Source organism: Pseudophryne corroboree, chromosome 2, assembly GCF_028390025.1.
Source record: "Pseudophryne corroboree isolate aPseCor3 chromosome 2, aPseCor3.hap2, whole genome shotgun sequence".
In the NCBI taxonomy this organism is placed as follows: domain Eukaryota; kingdom Metazoa; phylum Chordata; class Amphibia; order Anura; family Myobatrachidae; genus Pseudophryne; species Pseudophryne corroboree.
Window position 1 is genome coordinate 256,615,410 of NC_086445.1, and position 20,194 is coordinate 256,635,603.

The following is a 20,194-nucleotide window of genomic DNA, read 5'->3' on the forward strand; positions in this document are numbered from 1 at the left end:
GGAACGAACTGACCAGGCGGAGCCTGGAGTATTGCTGGACCGGCTGGAACCGGAACGGACTGGCCAAGCTGGGCCTGGAGTATTGCTGGACCGGCTGGAACCGGGACGGACTGACCAGGCTGGGCCTGGAGTATTGCTGGACCGGCTGGAACCGGGACGGACTGAGTCCTTTCTTCCCGGGGCTGAACCAAGGCAGGAGCCCCCACTTCACGGGGCTGGGCTGAGGCAAGAGCCCCCACTTCACGGGGCTGGGCTGAGGCAAGAGCCCCCACTTCACGGGGCTGGGCTGAGGCAAGAGCCCCCACTTCAAGGGGCTGGGCTGAGGCAAGAGCCCCCACTTCACGGGGCTGGGCTGAGGCAAGAGCCCTCTCTTCACGGGGCTGGGCTGCGCTCTGAAGGCTCTCTGGCTGGGCAGCGCTCTGAAGGCTCTCTGGCTGGGCAGCGCTCTGAAGGCTCTCTGGCTGGGCAGCGCTCTGAAGGCTCTCTGGCTGGGCAGCGCTCTGAAGGCTCTCTGGCTGGGCAGCGCTCTGAAGGCTCTCTGGCTGGGCAGCGCTCTGAAGGCTCTCTGGCTGGGCAGCGCTCTGAAGGCTCTCTGGCTGGGCAGCGCTCTGAAGGCTCTCTGGCTGGGCAGCACTCTGTAGACCCTCTGGCTGGGCAGCACTCTGTAGACCCTCTGGCTGGGCAGCACTCTGTAGACCCTCTGGCTGGGCAGCACTCTGTAGACCCTCTGGCTGGGCAGCACTCTGTAGACCCTCTGGCTCTGGACCCTCGGATCCCCTTCCTGGGGCTGTACCCTCGGAACCCCCTCCTGGGGCTGGACCCTCTGAAGAACCCCCTCCTGGGGCTGTGCCCTCTGAAGAACCCCCTCCTGGGGCTGGACGCTCTGAACCCCTCACTGGGGCTGGACGCTCTGAACCCCTCACTGGGGCTGGACGCTCTGAACCCCTCACTGGGGCTGGACGCTCTGAAGAACCCCTTCTTGGGGCTGGACACTCTGAAGAACCCCTTCTTGGGGCTGGACACTCTGAAGACGCCCCCCCTGGGGCTGAAGACACGGACGCCCCCCCTGGGGCTGGACACTCTGAAGACGCCCCCCCTGGGGCTGAAGACACGGACGCCCCCCCTGGGGCTGGACATTTTGAAGACGCCCCTCCTGGGGCTGGACACTTTGAAGACGCCCCTCCTGGGGCTAGACACTCTGAAGACGCCCCTCCTGGGGCTGGACACTCTGAAGACGCCCCTCCTGGGGCTGGACACTCTGAAGACGCCCCTCCTGGGGCTGGACACTCTGAAGACGCCCCTCCTGGGGCTGGACACTCTGAAGACGCCCCTCCTGGGGCTGGACACTCTGAAGACGCCCCTCCTGGGGCTGGACACTCTGAAGACGCCCCTCCTGGGGCTGAAGACACGGACGCCCCCCCTGGGGCTGGACACTCTGACTCCTCTGTGACTCTAAATGGCTTGAATATTCTTCTCTGGACACCCAACTTGGGATAAGGTCTTTTAATCACCGGACCCCAGTCATAAATTTGAGTCTCTTTCCGAGTAGCCATCTTGATACCCCCGTCAGCAGTAGCAGGATCGGCTACTGTGGATGACTTGTAGACATGAGCACTGTGATACTGCGATTTGTCACCATTCCCTGGCTTGCGAAGAATGCAGTCTTTAACAAAATGACCGGAATTTCCACAGTAAAGACAGAGGTGTAGCTCCCTACGCCGCTGACGTTCAGCTTCAGAGAGCTTGGGCCGTGGATAGCTCTGATGAACAACTTTTCCTTGCACAGAGGAAGAGACTCTATTAACTGGTTGGGACAAAACAGGATCAACAACGTTGGTAGTATTCCTGAGGAAATCAGGCATTACAGAGAGAATACTAGGCAAAAGTTCTTGTAACTGTAATAACATCTGGTAGAATATCTGCAGTTGGTCAGGAGTCTTAGAGCAGAAGGTCAGAGAATCTCTGGAGAAAGAATTCCGCTGCAGACACTGTGCCAATTGATGCTGAGTCGACTCCAGACCTTCCAAGCGTCCTGCAATATTGCTTAGGAGGTCCTGCGTCAGACAAACACTTTCGGCCGGGTCCATGGGGCCAGTTCCTACTGTCATGACTAAGGTTTTTGTGAACCCGGTGCTAGCGAAGTCTGCGCGGGCGACTGGAGAACTACACGAATACCACCACTGACCTGGTTTTGGAAGTGTTGTGACACGGGGTCTCTTCCGGTGACTGGGAAGAGGAACCGCGGCAGAGATGGCCGAATCCAGGTTCTCCTCATGCAGGATGAGGTCGGCAGACAGGAAGCACGTGTGGGCGCTGAAGGTCTCCTGAAAGACAGAACTGGAAAGGCGCTGATGAATCAGTGAAGAATAACAGGTACAACTGTGCTAAAGGGCACGGGGTGCTTGGGGACACTGAGGTGCTTGGAGACACTGAGGTGCTTGGAGACACTGAGGTGCTTGGAGACACTGAGGTGCTTGGAGACACTGAGGTGCTTGGAGACACTGAGGTACTTGGAGACACTGAGGTACGTAGAGGCACTGAGGTGCGTAGAGGCACTGAGGTGCGTAGAGGCACTGAGGTGCGTGAAGACACTGGGGTGCGTAGAGACACTGGAGTGCGTAGAGACACTGGGGTGCTGAGGCACGGAGGCACGGAGGTGCTGGAAGCACGGAGGTACTGAGGCACGGAGGTGCTGAGGCACGGAGATGCTGAGTCACGGAGATGCTGGAAGCACGGAGGCACGGAGGTGCTGGAAGCACGGAGGCACGGAGGTGCTGGAAGCACGGAGGTACTGAGGCACGGAGGTGCTGAGGCACGGAGATGCTGAGTCACGGAGGTGCTGGAGGCACGGAGGTGCTGGAAGCACGGAGATGCTGAGTCACGGAGATGCTGGAAGCACGGAGGCACGGAGGTGCTGGAAGCACGGAGGCACGGAGGTGCTGGAAGCACGGAGGTACTGAGGCACGGAGGTGCTGAGGCACGGAGGTGCTGGAAGCACGGAGGCACTGAGGCACGGAGGCACGGAGGTCCTGAGGCACGGAGATGCTGAGTCACGGAGGTGCTGGAAGCACGGAGGTACTGAGGCACGGAGGCACGGAGGTCCTGAGGCACGGAGGTACTGAGCTCTGGAGATCCCAACTACAACAGTAGTAAAACTGAAACACGACAGCTGTGGTTTTCAGTGGAGAACATGGAATTCAGTACTGTGCCTTTAAGACGAAACATTGCAGCTGTGCCTTTACATTGAGACTCAGGGAAATGGTGAAATCAAATGGCAACACACAAGTAACCATACAGGAACAAGGGAACAGAGTTTCCACAGGAACTTAGGTACAATGGTTACCTTAAGGGAGCTCAGCATAAAGACTCTCACAAGGCTGTATGTGACACGAGGAACTGGCCCAGATTCCTAACTCAGCCTCCTGATTTATACTTCCTGGTCCTTGATGATTGGTGGGCAGGATTAGGTGATGTCACTGTCATGTGACTACTCTAGCCAAGGCTGTGATGTAGAATGAGGCCTAGCAGGCCAAGAGAACACTGAAGCCTGGACTTCTGCAAAACACAGGATGCTTGCTTTTAGATTATTGAATTCAGCCTCACACAGGAGATCACCACAGGTGGAGCTGATTACCTCTCAGGCAGAGAACTCAGGAAACTCAGTGCTGACAAACTGTTTAACTCCGTGAGTGAAAAGACACAGGATCCAGGACAGAAAGCAGGGGTAAGTCACCAAATATGAGAATTACAGTCAGGATTGTGACAAGTACTGCCTGGTTCCTAGGTAGGTTCTGCGTTATTTACTGTTTCAGCTGTTGCTGAGTTGTTCCGGCATGTTGGCCGGATTTGCCTGTTGTGTGAGCTGGTATGAATCTCACCACTATCTGTGTATTTCCTTCTCTCGAAGTATGTTGTCTCCTCGGGCACAGTTTCTAGACTGTGTCTGGTAGGAGGGGCATAGAGGGAGGAGCCAGCCCACACTATTAAACTCTTAAAGTGCCAATGGCTCCTGGTGGACCCGTCTATACCCCATGGTACTAATATGGACCCCAGCATCCTCTACGGACTACGAGAAAAGGATTTACCGGTAGGTAACCAAAATCCTATTATTTAACACGAGATACATAATTCAAAGAAACAGAAAAAAACATTTCTGAAATAATAGATTACATTTGGATGGGGTTATAATGCCTTTATTGAGAATGAAATCACAATAAATACAGCCGTCTCTGTTAACAGAGAAAAGTTTGAAACCACATTTTTCATTTCTTTATTCACTCTTTATTTTTTTATGTATTCCATATTGGTTGGTATACTGTCTATATAATTTTAAATAATGTTAAATAAAGAGTAAATGTTTTCATTTAATAACCATTTGAGGTTCTTAGTGAACCCACACAACTGCTTCTATTTTCTTGTGCAGATGTAATGGTCTTTTGTAGCAGTGGGTAGCACCTCTAATAATTACAAAATATGAATTGAAGTTAATAATTAAGAAATATACATTAGAGTTGAGAACTGTTAAAAATAAGAATTTACTTACTGATAATTCTATTTCTCGTAGTCCGTAGTGGATGCTGGGGACTCCGTCAGGACCATGGGGAATAGCGGCTCCGCAGGAGACAGGGCACAAAAGTAAAAGCTTTAGGATCAGGTGGTGTGTACTGGCTCCTCCCCCTATGACCCTCCTCCAAGCCTCAGTTAGGATACTGTGCCCGGACGAGCGTACACAATAAGGAAGGATTTTGAATCCCGGGTAAGACTCATACCAGCCACACCAATCACACTGTACAACCTGTGATCTGAACCCAGTTAACAGCATGATAACAGCGGAGCCTCTGAAAAGATGGCTCACAACAATAATAGCCCGATTTTTGTAACAATAACTATGTACAAGTATTGCAGACAATCCGCACTTGGGATGGGCGCCCAGCATCCACTACGGACTACGAGAAATAGAATTATCGGTAAGTAAATTCTTATTTTCTCTGACGTCCTAAGTGGATGCTGGGGACTCCGTCAGGACCATGGGGATTATACCAAAGCTCCCAAACGGGCGGGAGAGTGCGGATGACTCTGCAGCACCGAGTGAGAGAACTCCAGGTCCTCCTCAGCCAGGGTGTGCCCCTGACCAAGTAGCAGCTCGGCAAAGTTGTAAAGCCGAGACCCCTCGGGCAGCCGCCCAAGATGAGCCCACCTTCCTTGTGGAATGGGCATTTACATATTTTGGCTGTGGCAGGCCTGCCACAGAATGTGCAAGCTGAATTGTACTACACATCCAACTAGCAATCGTCTGCTTAGAAGCAAGAGCACCCAGTTTGTTGGGTGCATACAGGATAACAGCAAGTCAGTTTTCCTGACTCCAGCCGTCCTGGAAACCTATATTTTCAGGGCCCTGACAACATCTAGCAACTTGGAGTCCTCCAAGTCCCTAGTAGCCGCAGGTACCACAATAGGCTGGTTCAGGTGAAACGCTGACACCACCTTAGGGAGAAACTGGGGACGAGTCCGCAGCTCTGCCCTGTCCGAATGGACAATCAGATATGGGCTTTTGTGAGACAAAGCCGCCAATTCTGACACTCGCCTGGCCGAGGCCAGGGCCAACATCATGGTCACTTTCCATGTGAGATATTTCAAATCCACAGATTTGAGCGGTTTAAACCAATGTGATTTGAGGAATCCCAGAACTACGTTGAGATCCCACAGTGCCACTGGAGGCACAAAAGGGGGTTGTATATGCAGTACTCCCTTGACAAATTTCTGGACTTCAGGAACTGAAGCCAATTCTTTCTGGAAGAAAATCGACAGGGCCGAAATCTGAACCTTAATGGACCCCAATTTGAGGCCCATAGACACTCCTGTTTGCAGGAAATGCAGGAATCGACCGAGTTGAAATTTCTTCGTGGGGCCTTCCTGGCCTCACACCACGCAACATATTTTCGCCACATGTGGTGATAATGTTGTGCGGTCACCTCCTTCCTGGCTTTGACCAGGGTAGGAATGACCTCTTCCGGAATGCCTTTTTCCCTTAGGATCCGGCGTTCAACCGCCATGCCGTCAAACGCAGCCGCGGTAAGTCTTGGAACAGACATGGTACTTGCTGAAGCAAGTCCCTTCTTAGCGGCAGAGGCCATGAGTCCTCTGTGAGCATCTCTTGAAGTTCCGGGTACCAAGTCCTTCTTGGCCAATCCGGAGCCACGAGTATAGTTCTTACTCCTCTACGTCTTATAATTCTCAGTACCTTAGGTATGAGAAGCAGAGGAGGGAACACATACACCGACTGGTACACCCACGGTGTTACCAGAACGTCCACAGCTATTGCCTGAGGGTCTCTTGACCTGGCGCAATACCTGTCCAGTTTTTTGTTCAGGCGGGACGCCATCATGTCCACCTTTGGTCTTTCCCAACGGTTCACAATCATGTGGAAGACTTCCCGATGAAGTCCCCACTCTCCCGGGTGGAGGTCGTGCCGAGGAAGTCTGCTTCCCAGTTGTCCACTCCCGGAATGAACACTGCTGACAGTGCTATCACACGATTTTCCGCCCAGCGAAGAATCCTTGCAGTTTCTGCCATTGCCCTCCTGCTTCTTATGCCGCCCTGTCTGTTTACGTGGGCGACTGCCGTGATGTTGTCCCACTGGATCAATACCGGCTGACCTTGAAGCAGAGGTCTTGCTAAGCTTAGAGTATTGTAAATTGCTCTTAGCTCCAGTATATTTATGTGGAGAGAAGTCTCCAGACTTGATCACACTCCCTGGAAATTTTTTCCTTGTGTGACTGCTCCCCAGCCTTTCAGGCTGGCATCCGTGGTCACCAGGACCCAGTCCTGAATGCCGAATCTGTGGCCCTTTAGTAGATGAGCACTCTGCAGCCACCACAGAAGAGACACCCTTGTCCTTGGAGACAGGGTTATCCGCTGATGCATCTGAAGATGCGATCCGGACCATTTTTCCAGCAGATCCCACTGAAAAGTTCTTGCGTGAAATCTGCCGAATGGAATCGCTTCGTAAGAAGCCACCATTTTCCCCAGGACCCTTGTGCAATGATGCACTGACACTTTTCCTGGTTTTAGGAGGTTCCTGACTAGCTCGGATAACTCCCTGGCTTTCTCCTCCGGGAGAAACACCCTTTTTCTGGACTGTGTCCAGAATCATCCCTAGGAACAGCAGACGTGTCGTCGGAGACAGCTGCGATTTTGGAATATTTAGAATCCACCCGTGCTGTCGTAGAACTACTTGAGATAGTGCTACTCCGACCTCCAACTGTTCTCTGGACCTTGCCCTTATCAGGAGATCGTCCAAGTAAGGGATAATTAAGACGCCTTTTCTTTGAAGAAGAATCATCATTTCGGCCATTACCTTGGTAAAGACCCGGGGTGCCGTGGACAATCCAAACGGCAGCGTCTGAAACTGATAGTGACAGTTTTGTACCACGAACCTGAGGTACCCTTGGTGAGAAGGGCAAATTGGGACATGGAGGTAAGCATCCTTGATGTCCAGGGACACCATATAGTCCCCTTCTTCCTGGTTCGCTATCACTGCTCCGAGTGACTCCATCTTGATTTGAACCTTTGTATGTAAATGTTCAAATATTTCAGATTTAGAATAGGTCTCACCGAGCCGTCTGGCTTCAGTACCACAATATAGTGTGGAATAATACCCCTTTCCTTGTTGTAGGAGGGGTACTTTGATTATCACCTGCTGGGAATACAGCTTGTGAATTGTTTCCAATACTGCCTCCCTGTCGGAGGGAGACGTTGGTAAAGCAGACTTCAGGAACCTGCGAGGGGGAGACGTCTCGAATTTCCAATCTGTACCCCTGGGATACTACTTGTAGGATCCAGGGGTCCACTTGCGAGTGAGCCCACTGCGCGCTGAAACTCTTGAGACGACCCCCCACCGCACCTGAGTCCGCTTGTACGGCCCCAGCGTCATGCTGAGGACTTGGCAAAAGCGGTGGAGGGCTTCTGTTCCTGGGAATGGGCTGCCTGCTGCAGTCTTCTTCCCTTTCCTCTATCCCTGGGCAGATATGACTGGCCTTTTGCCTGCTTGCCCTTATGGGGACGAAAGGACTGAGGCTGAAAAGACGGTGTCTTTTTCTGCTGAGATGTGACTTGGGGTAAAAAAGGTGGATTTTCCAGCTGTTGCCGTGGCCACCAGGTCCGATGGACCGACCCCAAATAACTCCTCCCCTTTATACGGCAATACTTCCATGTGCCGTTAGGAATCTGCATCACCTGACCACTGTCGTGTCCATAAACATCTTCTGGCAGATATGGACATCGCACTTACTCTTGATGCCAGAGTGCAAATATCCCTCTGTGCATCTCGCATATATAGAAATGCATCCTTTAAATGCTCTATAGTCAATAAAATACTGTCCCTGTCAAGGGTATCAATATTTTCAGTCAGGGAATCCGACCAAGCCACCCCAGCGCTGCACATCCAGGCTGAGGCGATCGCTGGTCGCAGTATAACACCAGTATGTGTGTATATACTTTTTAGGATATTTTCCAGCCTCCTATCAGCTGGCTCCTTGAGGGCGGCCGTATCTGGAGACGGTAACGCCACTTGTTTTGATAAGCGTGTGAGCGCCTTATCCACCCTAAGGGGTGTTTCCCAACGCGCCCTAACTTCTGGCGGGAAAGGGTATAACGCCAATAATTTTCTATCGGGGGAAACCCACGCATCATCACACACTTCATTTAATTTATCTGATTCAGGAAAAACTACAGGTAGTTTTTTCACACCCCACATAATACCCTCTTTTGTGGTACTTGTAGTATCAGAAATATGTAACACCTCCTTCATTGCCCTTAACATGTAACGTGTGGCCCAAATGGAAAATACATTTGTTTCTTCACCGTCGACACTGGAGTCAGTGTCCGTGTCTGTGTCGACCGACTGAGGTAAATGGGCGTTTTAAAGCCCCTGACGGTGTTTGAGACGCCTGGACAGGTACTAATTGGTTTGCCGGCCGTCTCATGTCGTCAACCGACCTTGCAGCGTGTTGACATTATCACGTAATTCTCTAAATAAGCCATCCATTCCGGTGTCGACTCCCTAGAGAGTGACATCACCATTACAGGCAATTGCTCCGCCTCCTCACCAACATCGTCCTCATACATGTCGACACACACGTACCGACACACAGCACACACACAGGGAATGCTCTGATAGAGGACAGGACCCCACTAGCCCTTTGGGGAGACAGAGGGAGAGTTTGCCAGCACACACCAAAACGCTATATTATACAGGGACAACCTTATATAAGTGTTTTCCCTTATAGCATCTTAATATATAATAATATCGCCAAATAAGTGCCCCCCCTCTCTGTTTTAACCCTGTTTCTGTAGTGCAGTGCAGGGGAGAGCCTGGGAGCCTTCCTAGCAGCGGAGCTGTGTAGGAAAATGGCGCTGTGTGCTGAGGAGAATAGGCCCCGCCCCCTTTTCGGCGGGCTTCTTCTCCCGTTTTTCTGACAACCTGGCAGGGGTTAAATACATCCATATAGCCCCAGGGGCTATATGTGATGTATTTTTAGCCAGCATAGGTACTTTCATTGCTGCCCAGGGCGCCCCCCCAAGCGCCCTGCACCCTCAGTGACCGTTGGTGTGAAGTGTGCTGAGAGCAATGGCGCACAGCTGCAGTGCTGTGCGCTACCTCATGAAGACTGAGAAGTCTTCAGCCGCCGATTTCTGGACCTCTTCTCTCTTCAGCATCTGCAAGGGGGTCGGCGGCGCGGCTCCGGTGACCCATCCAGGCTGTACCTGTGATCGTCCCTCTGGAGCTAGTGTCCAGTAGCCTAAGAAGCCAATCCATCCTGCACGCAGGTGAGTTCACTTCTTCTCCCCTAAGTCCCTCGTTGCAGTGAGCCTGTTGCCAGCAGGACTCACTGAAAATAAAAAAACCTAACAAAACTTTTACTCTAAGCAGCTCTTTAGGAGAGCCACCTAGATTGCACCCTTCTCGGCCGGGCACAAAAACCTAACTGAGGCTTGGAGGAGGGTCATAGGGGGAGGAGCCAGTACACCACCTGATCCTAAAGCTTTTACTTTTGTGCCCTGTCTCCTGCGGAGCCGCTATTCCCCATGGTCCTGACGGAGTCCCCAGCATCCACTTAGGACGTCAGAGAAATAACAGGTATCTGACTGGTGCGGGATTACGTTCTGTGGCCCTCATTCCGAGTTGGTCGCTAAGATTTTCGTTCGCACAACCTATTCGTAAAGTTGCGTTAATGTAGTAAATTTGCGAACATCCGCCCCCAACGTATTTTTGCTCATTCGTACGCAGTATTACACAAAGTGGGCGTACGCCAAATGACATCGCAGCAATGCGAAAACATCGCAGCAATGCGAAACCATCGCATTAACACATACTTCATCGTAAAAATACTAAGTTGTAGTAGATTTACACATTTATCATTAAAAGTGCACACTTTTGCGGACAAACGCACCACAATGGTTTTTTTAGACTATTAAGTGGAATAACACCTTTCAATTAAAAGTCCACAAGCCCTCCTCAATTACGAATCCAATTAGTGAAATGATTTGTAATGTTCATGATCAATTAAGTCTTTTTAAAATACCTGAAGAACACTTTGTAGCCATAATTGTACATCCACATTTATTTTTTATTACTATAAATCTAGATGTTTGAAATGTGCTTGGTCTAATGTTTTTTTTTCCTTTTTTGAGAACAGTTTTAGTATGTGAATGAAGGTGTTTGCATGTTTATTTAGACAATAACAACATATGTCATTTTTAAATTTTAAACAAACTTACGTTAGATGTATGAAATGTTTAAGGTAATAAATGTCTGATAGGCAATCTGCTGTTCCTTTATTGCATTAATAAATAATAAACACCCGCTTAACTTGAAAAATATTTTTGTTTTATTTTTTTTATTTTTTTTTTAAAAGAATATAAACATCAAACTTTTTTTTTTTTTTTAAATTAATTAACTGTTTGCAGCTGGTCAACAAGACCCAGCAAGGCCTGTAGATGTTGCCTCATGTTGCCCAGAATGGACGCAAAAGATGTGGGATCTCCAACGGCAACATCTGAAATTAAGAGACCACATAAACATTAATAACTTACTCACATTATTTATTATACAAGCAAGGCACAAAGCACACTTTAATGCAGGCATGTCCAAACTGCATCCCTCAAGCTGGTGTGAAACTACATATACCAGCATGCCTTGACACAGTTTTGGGGCCAGGGAATGCCAAAGCTGTGTCAGGGCATGCTGGGATGTGTAGTTTCTCAACAGTTGGAGGTCCGCAGTTTGGACAGGCCTGCTTAATGGCAAAGTTACTACATCATGGCTGTTTTATGGTACAATCATTAGCAGAACAACACACAAGCCTGCTCAGGCTTTTTTTTATATTTTAACAGTTTACAAGACCATGGGGTACATTTACTACTATGTGAGTTCTATTTAAGATGGAGCGTTGCCCATAGCAAACAAGCAAAAATAAGAATATTATCTTGGAGAAGTGGTTACACAATTTTAAAGTATAATCTTATTGGTTGCTATGGGCGACATCCCATGTTAAAGATAACTACCATCTTCGACAATGTTACACCATGTTGGCATTCATTCACATCTGGTGTGATATTTTTGAATTTTGTATGGGTTTGGTCCTGCATCATCACACTGCATATCAACATCTTCAGAAGGACAACATATCCTAGCATGCCCACACTCCCTGAAAGCTGCCCTTACTAAATAAGGTCAAACAGGTTTGACTTTATCCAATAATCAGTTTGTGAGTGTAACTTTCACACAACAAATCATTGTGTCATTAGGCTGCCTAACAAAGTGAAGCATATGATTTGTAAGTGCAAATATTAAGAATACACAGGCATAAGTGTAAAACACCAACAACATACTAAACTCCACTCAGGTCTAACTGTTTCCCAGAAAACCTAACACATATAAACCCTGTTGTCCTGGCAACCCTGTTGAACTAATGAGTGTCGACCTAGAGTGGACACACAAAACATTGCACAGATAAACACTGTACATATAATGACACTCACAAAAATGTAAATGCAACATGTAGACCATGAAGAATAACACAAAAATTTGTCCTTGGTACAAGAATTCCAACAGTACAACACTGCATGTTTTGTCATTGTAAGTGTAAGTAGGTAATCATTATTTTTAACATGTTAAAACACTTACTTTCCTCTGCAACATGATGGTTCCCAGATATCTCATCAGGGGCTTCTTCTGCCCATTCACTGGGTGGGGAAGGCGGCTGGATGGGGGAAGGCGGCTGGATGGGGGAAGGAGGAGGGATTGGGGAAGGAGGAGGGATTGGGGAAGGAGGAGGGATGGGGGAAGGAGGCTGGATGGGGGAAGGAGGCTGGATTGGGGAGGTAATTTCAGATGGTGGGTCTGATTGAGAGGGCGAGGGGGGCGGAGAGAAAGTTAAGCCAATAGAGGGTGAGGGGGGCTGAGAAGGAGAGTTGGAAGTTGAAGGAGAAGGGGTATGGGAAGGAGGAGAAGGGGTCACAGAAAGAGATGGAGAGGTGGGCTGAGAAGGGGAGTGGAAAGTGGAGTGGGCCTGGGAAGCTGATGGTGCCTGGGAAGCTGAGGGGGACTGTGAAGCTGAGGGGGACTGGGAAGCTGAGGGGGACTGGGAAGCTGAGGGGGACTGGGAAGCTGAGGGGGACTGGGAAGGGGAGGGGGACTGGGAAGGGGAGGGGGAGTGAGAAGGGGAGGGGGACTGGGAAGGGGAAGGGGGCTGAGAGGTCTGCCGTTGTTGTCGTCCTATAATGATATTTTTCATAAATTTACTTAGCATGTTAAATTACATACTAAACAATTTGAAATTTCCCTGTTCTGTTCCATGTAAAATACAGTGGGTTTTTTTTAGTGTCAAAAACACATTTTAAAATACTCTTCATGTTGCCCACAGCAAACAAAATGAGTCCAAACTATTATTTTTAAACTTATTCCTTAATCTATTCCATTGAGTCATATTGATTGGTCTAGGCAACATCACCAGATCACTATTCAAGGCACCTTATTATATAGACAGCACTGATCAAGTTTTTGGGTACAGTTTCCTGCCTGGTTATTAATTCTGGAAAACATGCACTTGTTTGTTGACACTTTGCTACAGTCAGTACTGTTTGCCCTAACCACACACACTGGCCTATTTTTAAAAAATGGTCACTCAGTGTTGCAATTAGCCTACCACTTAGTGTAAATTTGCACAATTTATGCTAATAATCTTATGTAATGTAACTTACTGCGTGCATGCATTGCCCGTACTTGCTGGCGGATCTCCGCCAACAGCTCTGGAGTCCTCCTGCGGAGATCACTCCACCTCCTCTCCAGTTGGATGATTGTCCTCCTGCTGTGGACGCGAGTCCGCAGCAGGCGGCGGACCTCCGCGTAGGCCTCGCGCTTAACCCGATTCGGGATGAAGCGCCCAACGCGGCCTACGCGGCGGTCCTTCACCGCAACCAGGACGCGGAGCTCCCGCCTAGTGAAAGGTGCCGCACGCATCATGGCAATGGCGTTTTCCTTATTTGGGCATATATTTATAGTGTCTGTTAGCATGTGATTGGTCCAAAATCTGTTGTCATTTCTAATAACTTTATTGATCTTTGCAATGCTGTGAAGAGCAGAGTGTTATTTCGCACGAGCGGAAATACGCATTCGCAGAAGCAAATTTTAAACATAAAAACAAAAAAAACAACAACAACACAAACACAGACACAGAGACACACAGTTTTGACCTAAATTCAAAACATATCTGTGTACTCACCACAGTTTGTGTGCTCATTCAGCTGGACAGTCACAAAGTGGTCAACATTCAGTTTCATTTGTTTGTGTGTTTGTTTAAAAAATCAGGATTTTAGGATAGAAAACAAATAAGGACACTATTTAGCTACATCACAGCTTTATTATTTCTAGCCAAAAATTGAAAGCTTAACGTGTTAACGGATTTTTAGTATAATAAATATTACACATTCCAACACACCAAAAGCATTACACAATGACCTTACAATATCAAAGAAAATTTAAACATTAGAAATAATACATAAGCATACTGTGCTTTTAATTTTGTCGAAAAAGGTAATTTAAAAACACTATACCTGAAATATTCCGCAACAATGCTTGCCCTGACTTGGCTCCCCCTCCGTGTAACACTCCCCCCACCGAAGTGTCGAACAACCCCTGGCTCCTCATCAGGCAATTCCTCTGTCTGAGGAAGCTCTACGCTACTCCTTACCGCGATATTGTGTAGTATAGCGCACAGGACCACTATTTTACTTGCCATCTCCGGCGAATACATGATGTCGCCACCAGTGCGGTGGAGCACACGAAACCGCCCTTTAAGGACCCCAATTGTGCGCTCCACCAGCTGCCTAGTGGCAGTAAGCGCGGAGTTAAATGCCGTCTGTGGTCCTGGCCTGGGATTACGGTAAGGAGTCATGAGCCAGGGGGTGCAAGGATATCCACAGTCTCCTGTTAGATGAAAAACCAACATTAGAAAGAGTATATTTTGACCCAAAAATTTCGTTTTGCCAGACAAATGTGGACCAACTCACCCAATAACCACATGTCTGCTCGTTGACTTGATCTTAATCTGTGCCATATCCCTGATTGTCTAATGACATATGCATCATGGGAGCTTCCAGTAAACTTTGCATTCAGGGAAAGGATCTGGAGGGATGGCCCACAAACAACCATTACATTCAGAGAATGAAACAGTTTCCTGTTTCGAAAAATTTCTTCATTATGTCTTGGTGGCTGAATAGCTACATGTGTGCCATCCACAACCCCAATAACATGTGGGAAGCGACTACCACCTTCCGCAAATTGCCGCTTCACCACATCTAGGGCACCAACATCCAAAGGCATAGCAATAAATTGCTTCACACGCTTTAGGAAAGCCTGGCAGACACGCCGCAGGACCTTACTGAACTGGCCCTGCGACATGCCAACCAGGTCTCCTACCACATGCTGATAAGACCCTGAAGCCAAAAAATGTAACACAGCAAGGAATTGTGTCAATGGTGGTATTGCTGTAGGATACCGAATTGAAGACTCCAGATCACTCTCTATTATGGAGAGAGTGTCTAGGATTAGATGTGGTGGCAGCCTGTATCTACGCACAACCACATCATCTGGCATCCCAAAAAGTAGGACACGGGGTCGGAAAATTGGTGGCCTAGCACGCCTCCGTTGCCTTGGTTGATGAGGAGCCGGTTGTGGTTGTGGGGCTGGCGGTTGGGGTGGGAGTGCTGGCGTGGGTTGGGGAGGTAGGGCTTCGGCTGCGATAAATATTGACATCACACACTTATAAAAAAAAAAACAGATATGTTGAATAAGACAAAAACTAAGTTCAAAAAATATACAACCAATAAATTTTCAAAAAAAGTGGGTGTCAACTTACTGCAGGAGCGTAAGACATATTTTCTGGGTTCAATTCCGGAACAAAATTAAAATTATCACAAAAAAGAAAAAAATAAATTATTTTTTGTTTGAAAGCTACATATGTCAAATTGTAATTTCACAAAAAAATAACAATTAAACACTCAGAGCATCAAACACATCACAAACACCTACTAAAAAAATATGACTAATTGTTTTAAAATATTTTAATAAAACACACAAAAAGTTAGCCCTTTAGTAGCTAGTCCAGGCAAGAACAGCACTACTTTGCTGATCAATCCTGGTAAAAAACATAACATTTATTATCAAGATGGAAAACAAACATAATCTTAACACTTTGAACAAACACAAACAGGCACCAACACAGGCCAATGGAACTTACCTGATCCAAAAGAAAGAAACGACAAATTGGTGTTATATAGCACACTAATTGTAAATAATATAATAGGGTTACGTCACCCAAACAAATTCTCCTACAAGAGACCAAAAATGACAGTAAAAAACAACATACAGACCATTAACACAAACAGGCACCAACACAGGCCAAGGGAACTTACCTGATCCAAAAGAAAGAAACGACAAATTGGTGTTATATTGCACACTAATTGTAAATAATATAATAGGGTTACGTCACCCAAACAAATTCTCCTACAAGAGACCAAAAATGACAGTAAAAAACAACATACAGACCATTAACACAAACAGGCACCAACACAGGCCAAGGGAACTTACCTGATCCAAAAGAAAGAAACGTCAAATTGGTGTTATATTGCACACTAATTGTAAATAATATAATAGGGTTACGTCACCCAAACAAATTCTCCTACAAGAGACCAAAAATGACAGTAAAAGCACTGAAGCACAGGTTTATTGGCAAAAATGGACTAGCACAATATATATGTGTTAAAAAGAATAACAAACAATCAACATAAATTAAAAAATTTTGTTTAAAAAAGGAACAAGACGAATTCCAGAATCCGCACAAACGTAAATTCGCTTTCAAAATGCAACACTGTCTATATTCTAAACGCGAAAAAAATGACAAATGTATGCTTGACAATTACTCACTCTGAAAATTCCAATAGCACCTTCACGTACAGGCAAACAAACTCCACAGTGAAAGACGAACTCCAAACTACCTACACTCACAGCGTGCAAAGTAGGCTTTTAAATAAGCAGTGCAATCATTAACCAGATTAACATACTGTACACCTGTGTGAATTAACGCGACGCACGTAGGTATAAATAAGCACACACCTCGGCGTAACCACGTCATCGCAAACATGGCTTCTCGTGAGGAAATAGCAGCCGAGATGGACCGCATTGCAGAGCAGCAGATGGCATTGGCGCAAAAACGCCTAGATTGCCAAAGGCGCATGTTGGAATACGCCTCTGCGGATGTTCAAGAGGCAGGACCTAGTACTCTGCAAATGTCTGCTTCTGAACCCCAACAATTGAGTGGGGATACCCTGCCACACACACATAGTGACCAAACTGAGGGAGAATTGGCTTTAGCCACACAAACACAACAGACCGAAGCTGCTAGTGAGGAGGAAGATGGTGTTGACCAACAAGAAGAAACCTCACAGGCTACCTCCAGACGGAAGAAAAGACAGCCTGCATTCACTAAGAGGGAGTTGCGTGTCTTGGTCACGCAGGCCATGTCCAAAATACATAGAGGCCCAAAAAACATGGGGGCTGCTTCAAAAGATCGCATCTGGAGAGACATCACAAAATCTGTGAATGAAGTTGGCTCTGTCGTCAGAACATCGCAGGAAGTGAGACGACGGTAAGTGCATCTTGCCAGTCCTTTTTCTGTGCTAAGTTGACTAAAAAATGTAGTGACATGTGATGTTATGTCTAGCAAACACAAGCAGAACACGTGTCCTATATATTTGCGGAGACAAATAATAAGAGTCTACTTTGTCCCTCTTTCACAATACATATGTAGGTGGGCCGACTTCAAATCCCGCCTGAAGGCAAAGAGGTCTGCGGAGTGGAATGCCTCAAGGGCTACAGGTGGAGGACCACCTGTCGCTGTGGAGTTTACTGACTTGGAGGAGATGGCGATGGACTGTGTCAGTTATGAGGAGGGCCAAGGGGTGTCTCATATGGACACGGACCTGCCTGAGATCCTGACGGGACATGACTTGGAAGGTAAGTTTACACATGTATTTGTCTGCAATTTTAACTGTATTTATAATAAAAAACTAATTTTGTATCCAACTTTTTCCCCACACATTCTTCTATTTGCTTGCCACAAAACACAGCACAGGGGGGTGATCAGTTTGAGTCACAGGAGGGTTATGTGGTTGAGGCTGAGGTGGAGGGACCTAGTGGGTCTGGCAGTGTGGGCCAACAAATCCCACCTCTGCAGGTTCCTACTGGCCCCCCCACCCAACCCTCTGCTATCCCGGAGATCCTGCTTGAAATCGCTAGGTATGGTGAGAGCCTAAATACGTTTCAAGACGGGGTCATCCGGGAGGTAAGCCAGATAGCTGTCCGGCTCACTGAGCACCGAACCTGTGTTGAGCAAGGTGTTGCTCAACTCTGCCAAGGTCTAGCAGAGATCAGGCAGGGCCAAGAACAACTTGCTTCCTCATTCCAAAGGCTTGCAAATAACATCTTGCAAGGGCTCCAGGCCATCGCTGTCTCCCTTGCCCACAGTGGCAGAGAGCCACCCACATCGGCTCCCTCCCCTGCCCCTGCCCAGGAAGAACAGCCCACTGGGCAGGCCCAACGAAGGTCGCTCCGCAGACCTTGCCAAGAAGAACAGCCTCAGGCGGGGAGAAAAAAAAGAAAGTGATGTCTCTCCAGATGGGCAGCACCCATGTTTTTGATGTTGCCTCTATGTTATTTTGGAGTTGGCTTGTGTGGCCAGAATGGATAACTCCCTCTTAGTGAAATGTATTTTTTCTGTTTGGAGGTATTGTAGCCTGTGAGTTTATTTGTATAAACACCTGACCCATCTTCCTCTTACTAGTGTGCTATGTATTGTTGTGTTTGTGTGGTGGATCCTAATTCTTTCTCAGTTGGGTCCAAATTTTTGTGTGGCAGGGTGTGTAATATGTTTTTTTTATGCTTAAAAAATATACTTTTGTCAGAAGCAGAATTTTGCAGAGTACTGAGTTCTGCTATATATTTTTTGACAGTGCCATCTGCTTGCTGCTTGGTCCATCTCTGCCTGTGAGACTCACGTGTAGCCATGTTGTTTTAATGTTGTGAAATATTACGACAGTAATAAAAAATATAAATTAAAAAATTGTGCAGTTTCTTCAAGGTAATGCATTAGGTAAATCTTAGTGCCAGAAAGATTAGGTCTGCATATAGACACTTGTAGACCAATTTGCAATTTCACCCAAAAAAAATGCATCGACCAAAAAATACAGGTATGCTTTGCACCACACTTTAATGTCCATATTAAGTAAACAGACACGACACTTTTAAGAATTATCTATGGTCAACAGGACATCATTTAAAACATTGTCAGATATTAGAAACAAATATTAATGTTACTTTTCAAACTAAATTAAAGTGTATGCTGCATTATGTGGGTGTCGGTTTATTTTTAAAAAATGTTTAAGATTTCAAGTTATTTTCCCAAAAATTACACTTGTTTGTATTTGTTAGTCTTACACACATTAAAACAAGTTTAACAAATGCTTGCACACCAACTTGAACACAAATAAAACCCTTATTTGGCAGTGTGTGAGATTTATATGTGAGTAGAATAAACATGTAATGTGGGTTCATACAATTGCTGGTTGGTAACTTTCATCTGCGCATTAATTAACAAGTAATTGGACATCAGATGAATGTGCTCTCCAATTAACTGCTAATTACTGCATACACACTTGTAACAGTACTTCGCAAATGTAGAGTAACTGCAGACCTACTCGGCTGATGCGTGAAGGCTGCTACGGTTTCCTATGTTAGTTTTAACAGCGACAATGTTTATTTGCGAAAAACACGCCCATTGCGAGTTGCATACTCCCACACTGTACGCCCACTTTCACGCCCATGTCGGAGCATTGCGAAGTCTCGCCTCCGCCACGCCCACGCCACTCCTCGTTTTCGTTTGCCAGTTACGGCTTTTTTTTTTCTGAGTAATTTTGCACAGTTGTCGTACGTATGTACTCGCGCATGCGTAATCACGCATTTGCGCATGCGCAGATACTTACTTGTCGTACATTTGCGTTGCGAAGACTCTTTGCGACCAACTCGGAATGAGGGCCTGTGTACATACAAAATGTGTGCCTATCATGTTTATTTTGATGTCATGTGTTTGCACTTCTCACTCCTCTCTCTCCCTTCCTCTCTCTCTCTCTCCCCTGTGGGATAGTATAATGTTAATCAGAGCTACTACTGTGCTGTGTAATGAGAATAAAGTTGCACTGCTGTAGTTTAACCAGTAACGTGCGGTGGGGTGAGGCAGAGCCTTTCCTGTCATACTTACATTTAAACCAGAGTTTTGACTGAATAAAAAATATGAAAAATACTGATAATTTGTTTGAAATATCTTCTTTGCATTATTTTAATAATTTTTATAGCCCAAACTCTGGAGTAAAAAGTCTATGGCAGGGGAGGCACTGCCTCACCTGTGTATCCTTTCCACACATCTCTAATCAAAACTCACCAGATTTCCAGGAGTTTATACTGCTGCACATGTGTATAATGCCCAGATGTATTCTTTGGCTCATATATTGCATGTAAATCTGGCTCTGGGGTTAGCCAGAGCCTCCTGAGCCATTTAGCTCACCGCACGTCCCTGGTTTA

General features: G+C 47.0%; 1 protein-coding gene across 1 annotated transcript; it reads right to left on the minus strand.

Annotated features, from left to right (window-relative positions):
- Positions 1–10,940: 10,940 nt before the first annotated feature.
- LOC135050706 (putative nuclease HARBI1) lies at positions 10,941–15,253 on the minus strand. The gene is made up of 5 exons (XM_063957105.1): positions 14,572–15,253; positions 14,116–14,488; positions 13,785–13,806; positions 12,188–12,778; positions 10,941–11,057 (listed from the first exon to the last, which is right to left on the minus strand). The coding sequence occupies exons 1-3, from the start codon at positions 15,155–15,157 to the stop codon at positions 13,803–13,805; spliced, it is 963 nt and encodes a 320-aa protein (XP_063813175.1). The 5' UTR covers positions 15,158–15,253; the 3' UTR covers positions 10,941–11,057; positions 12,188–12,778; positions 13,785–13,802.
- Positions 15,254–20,194: the final 4,941 nt, after the last annotated feature.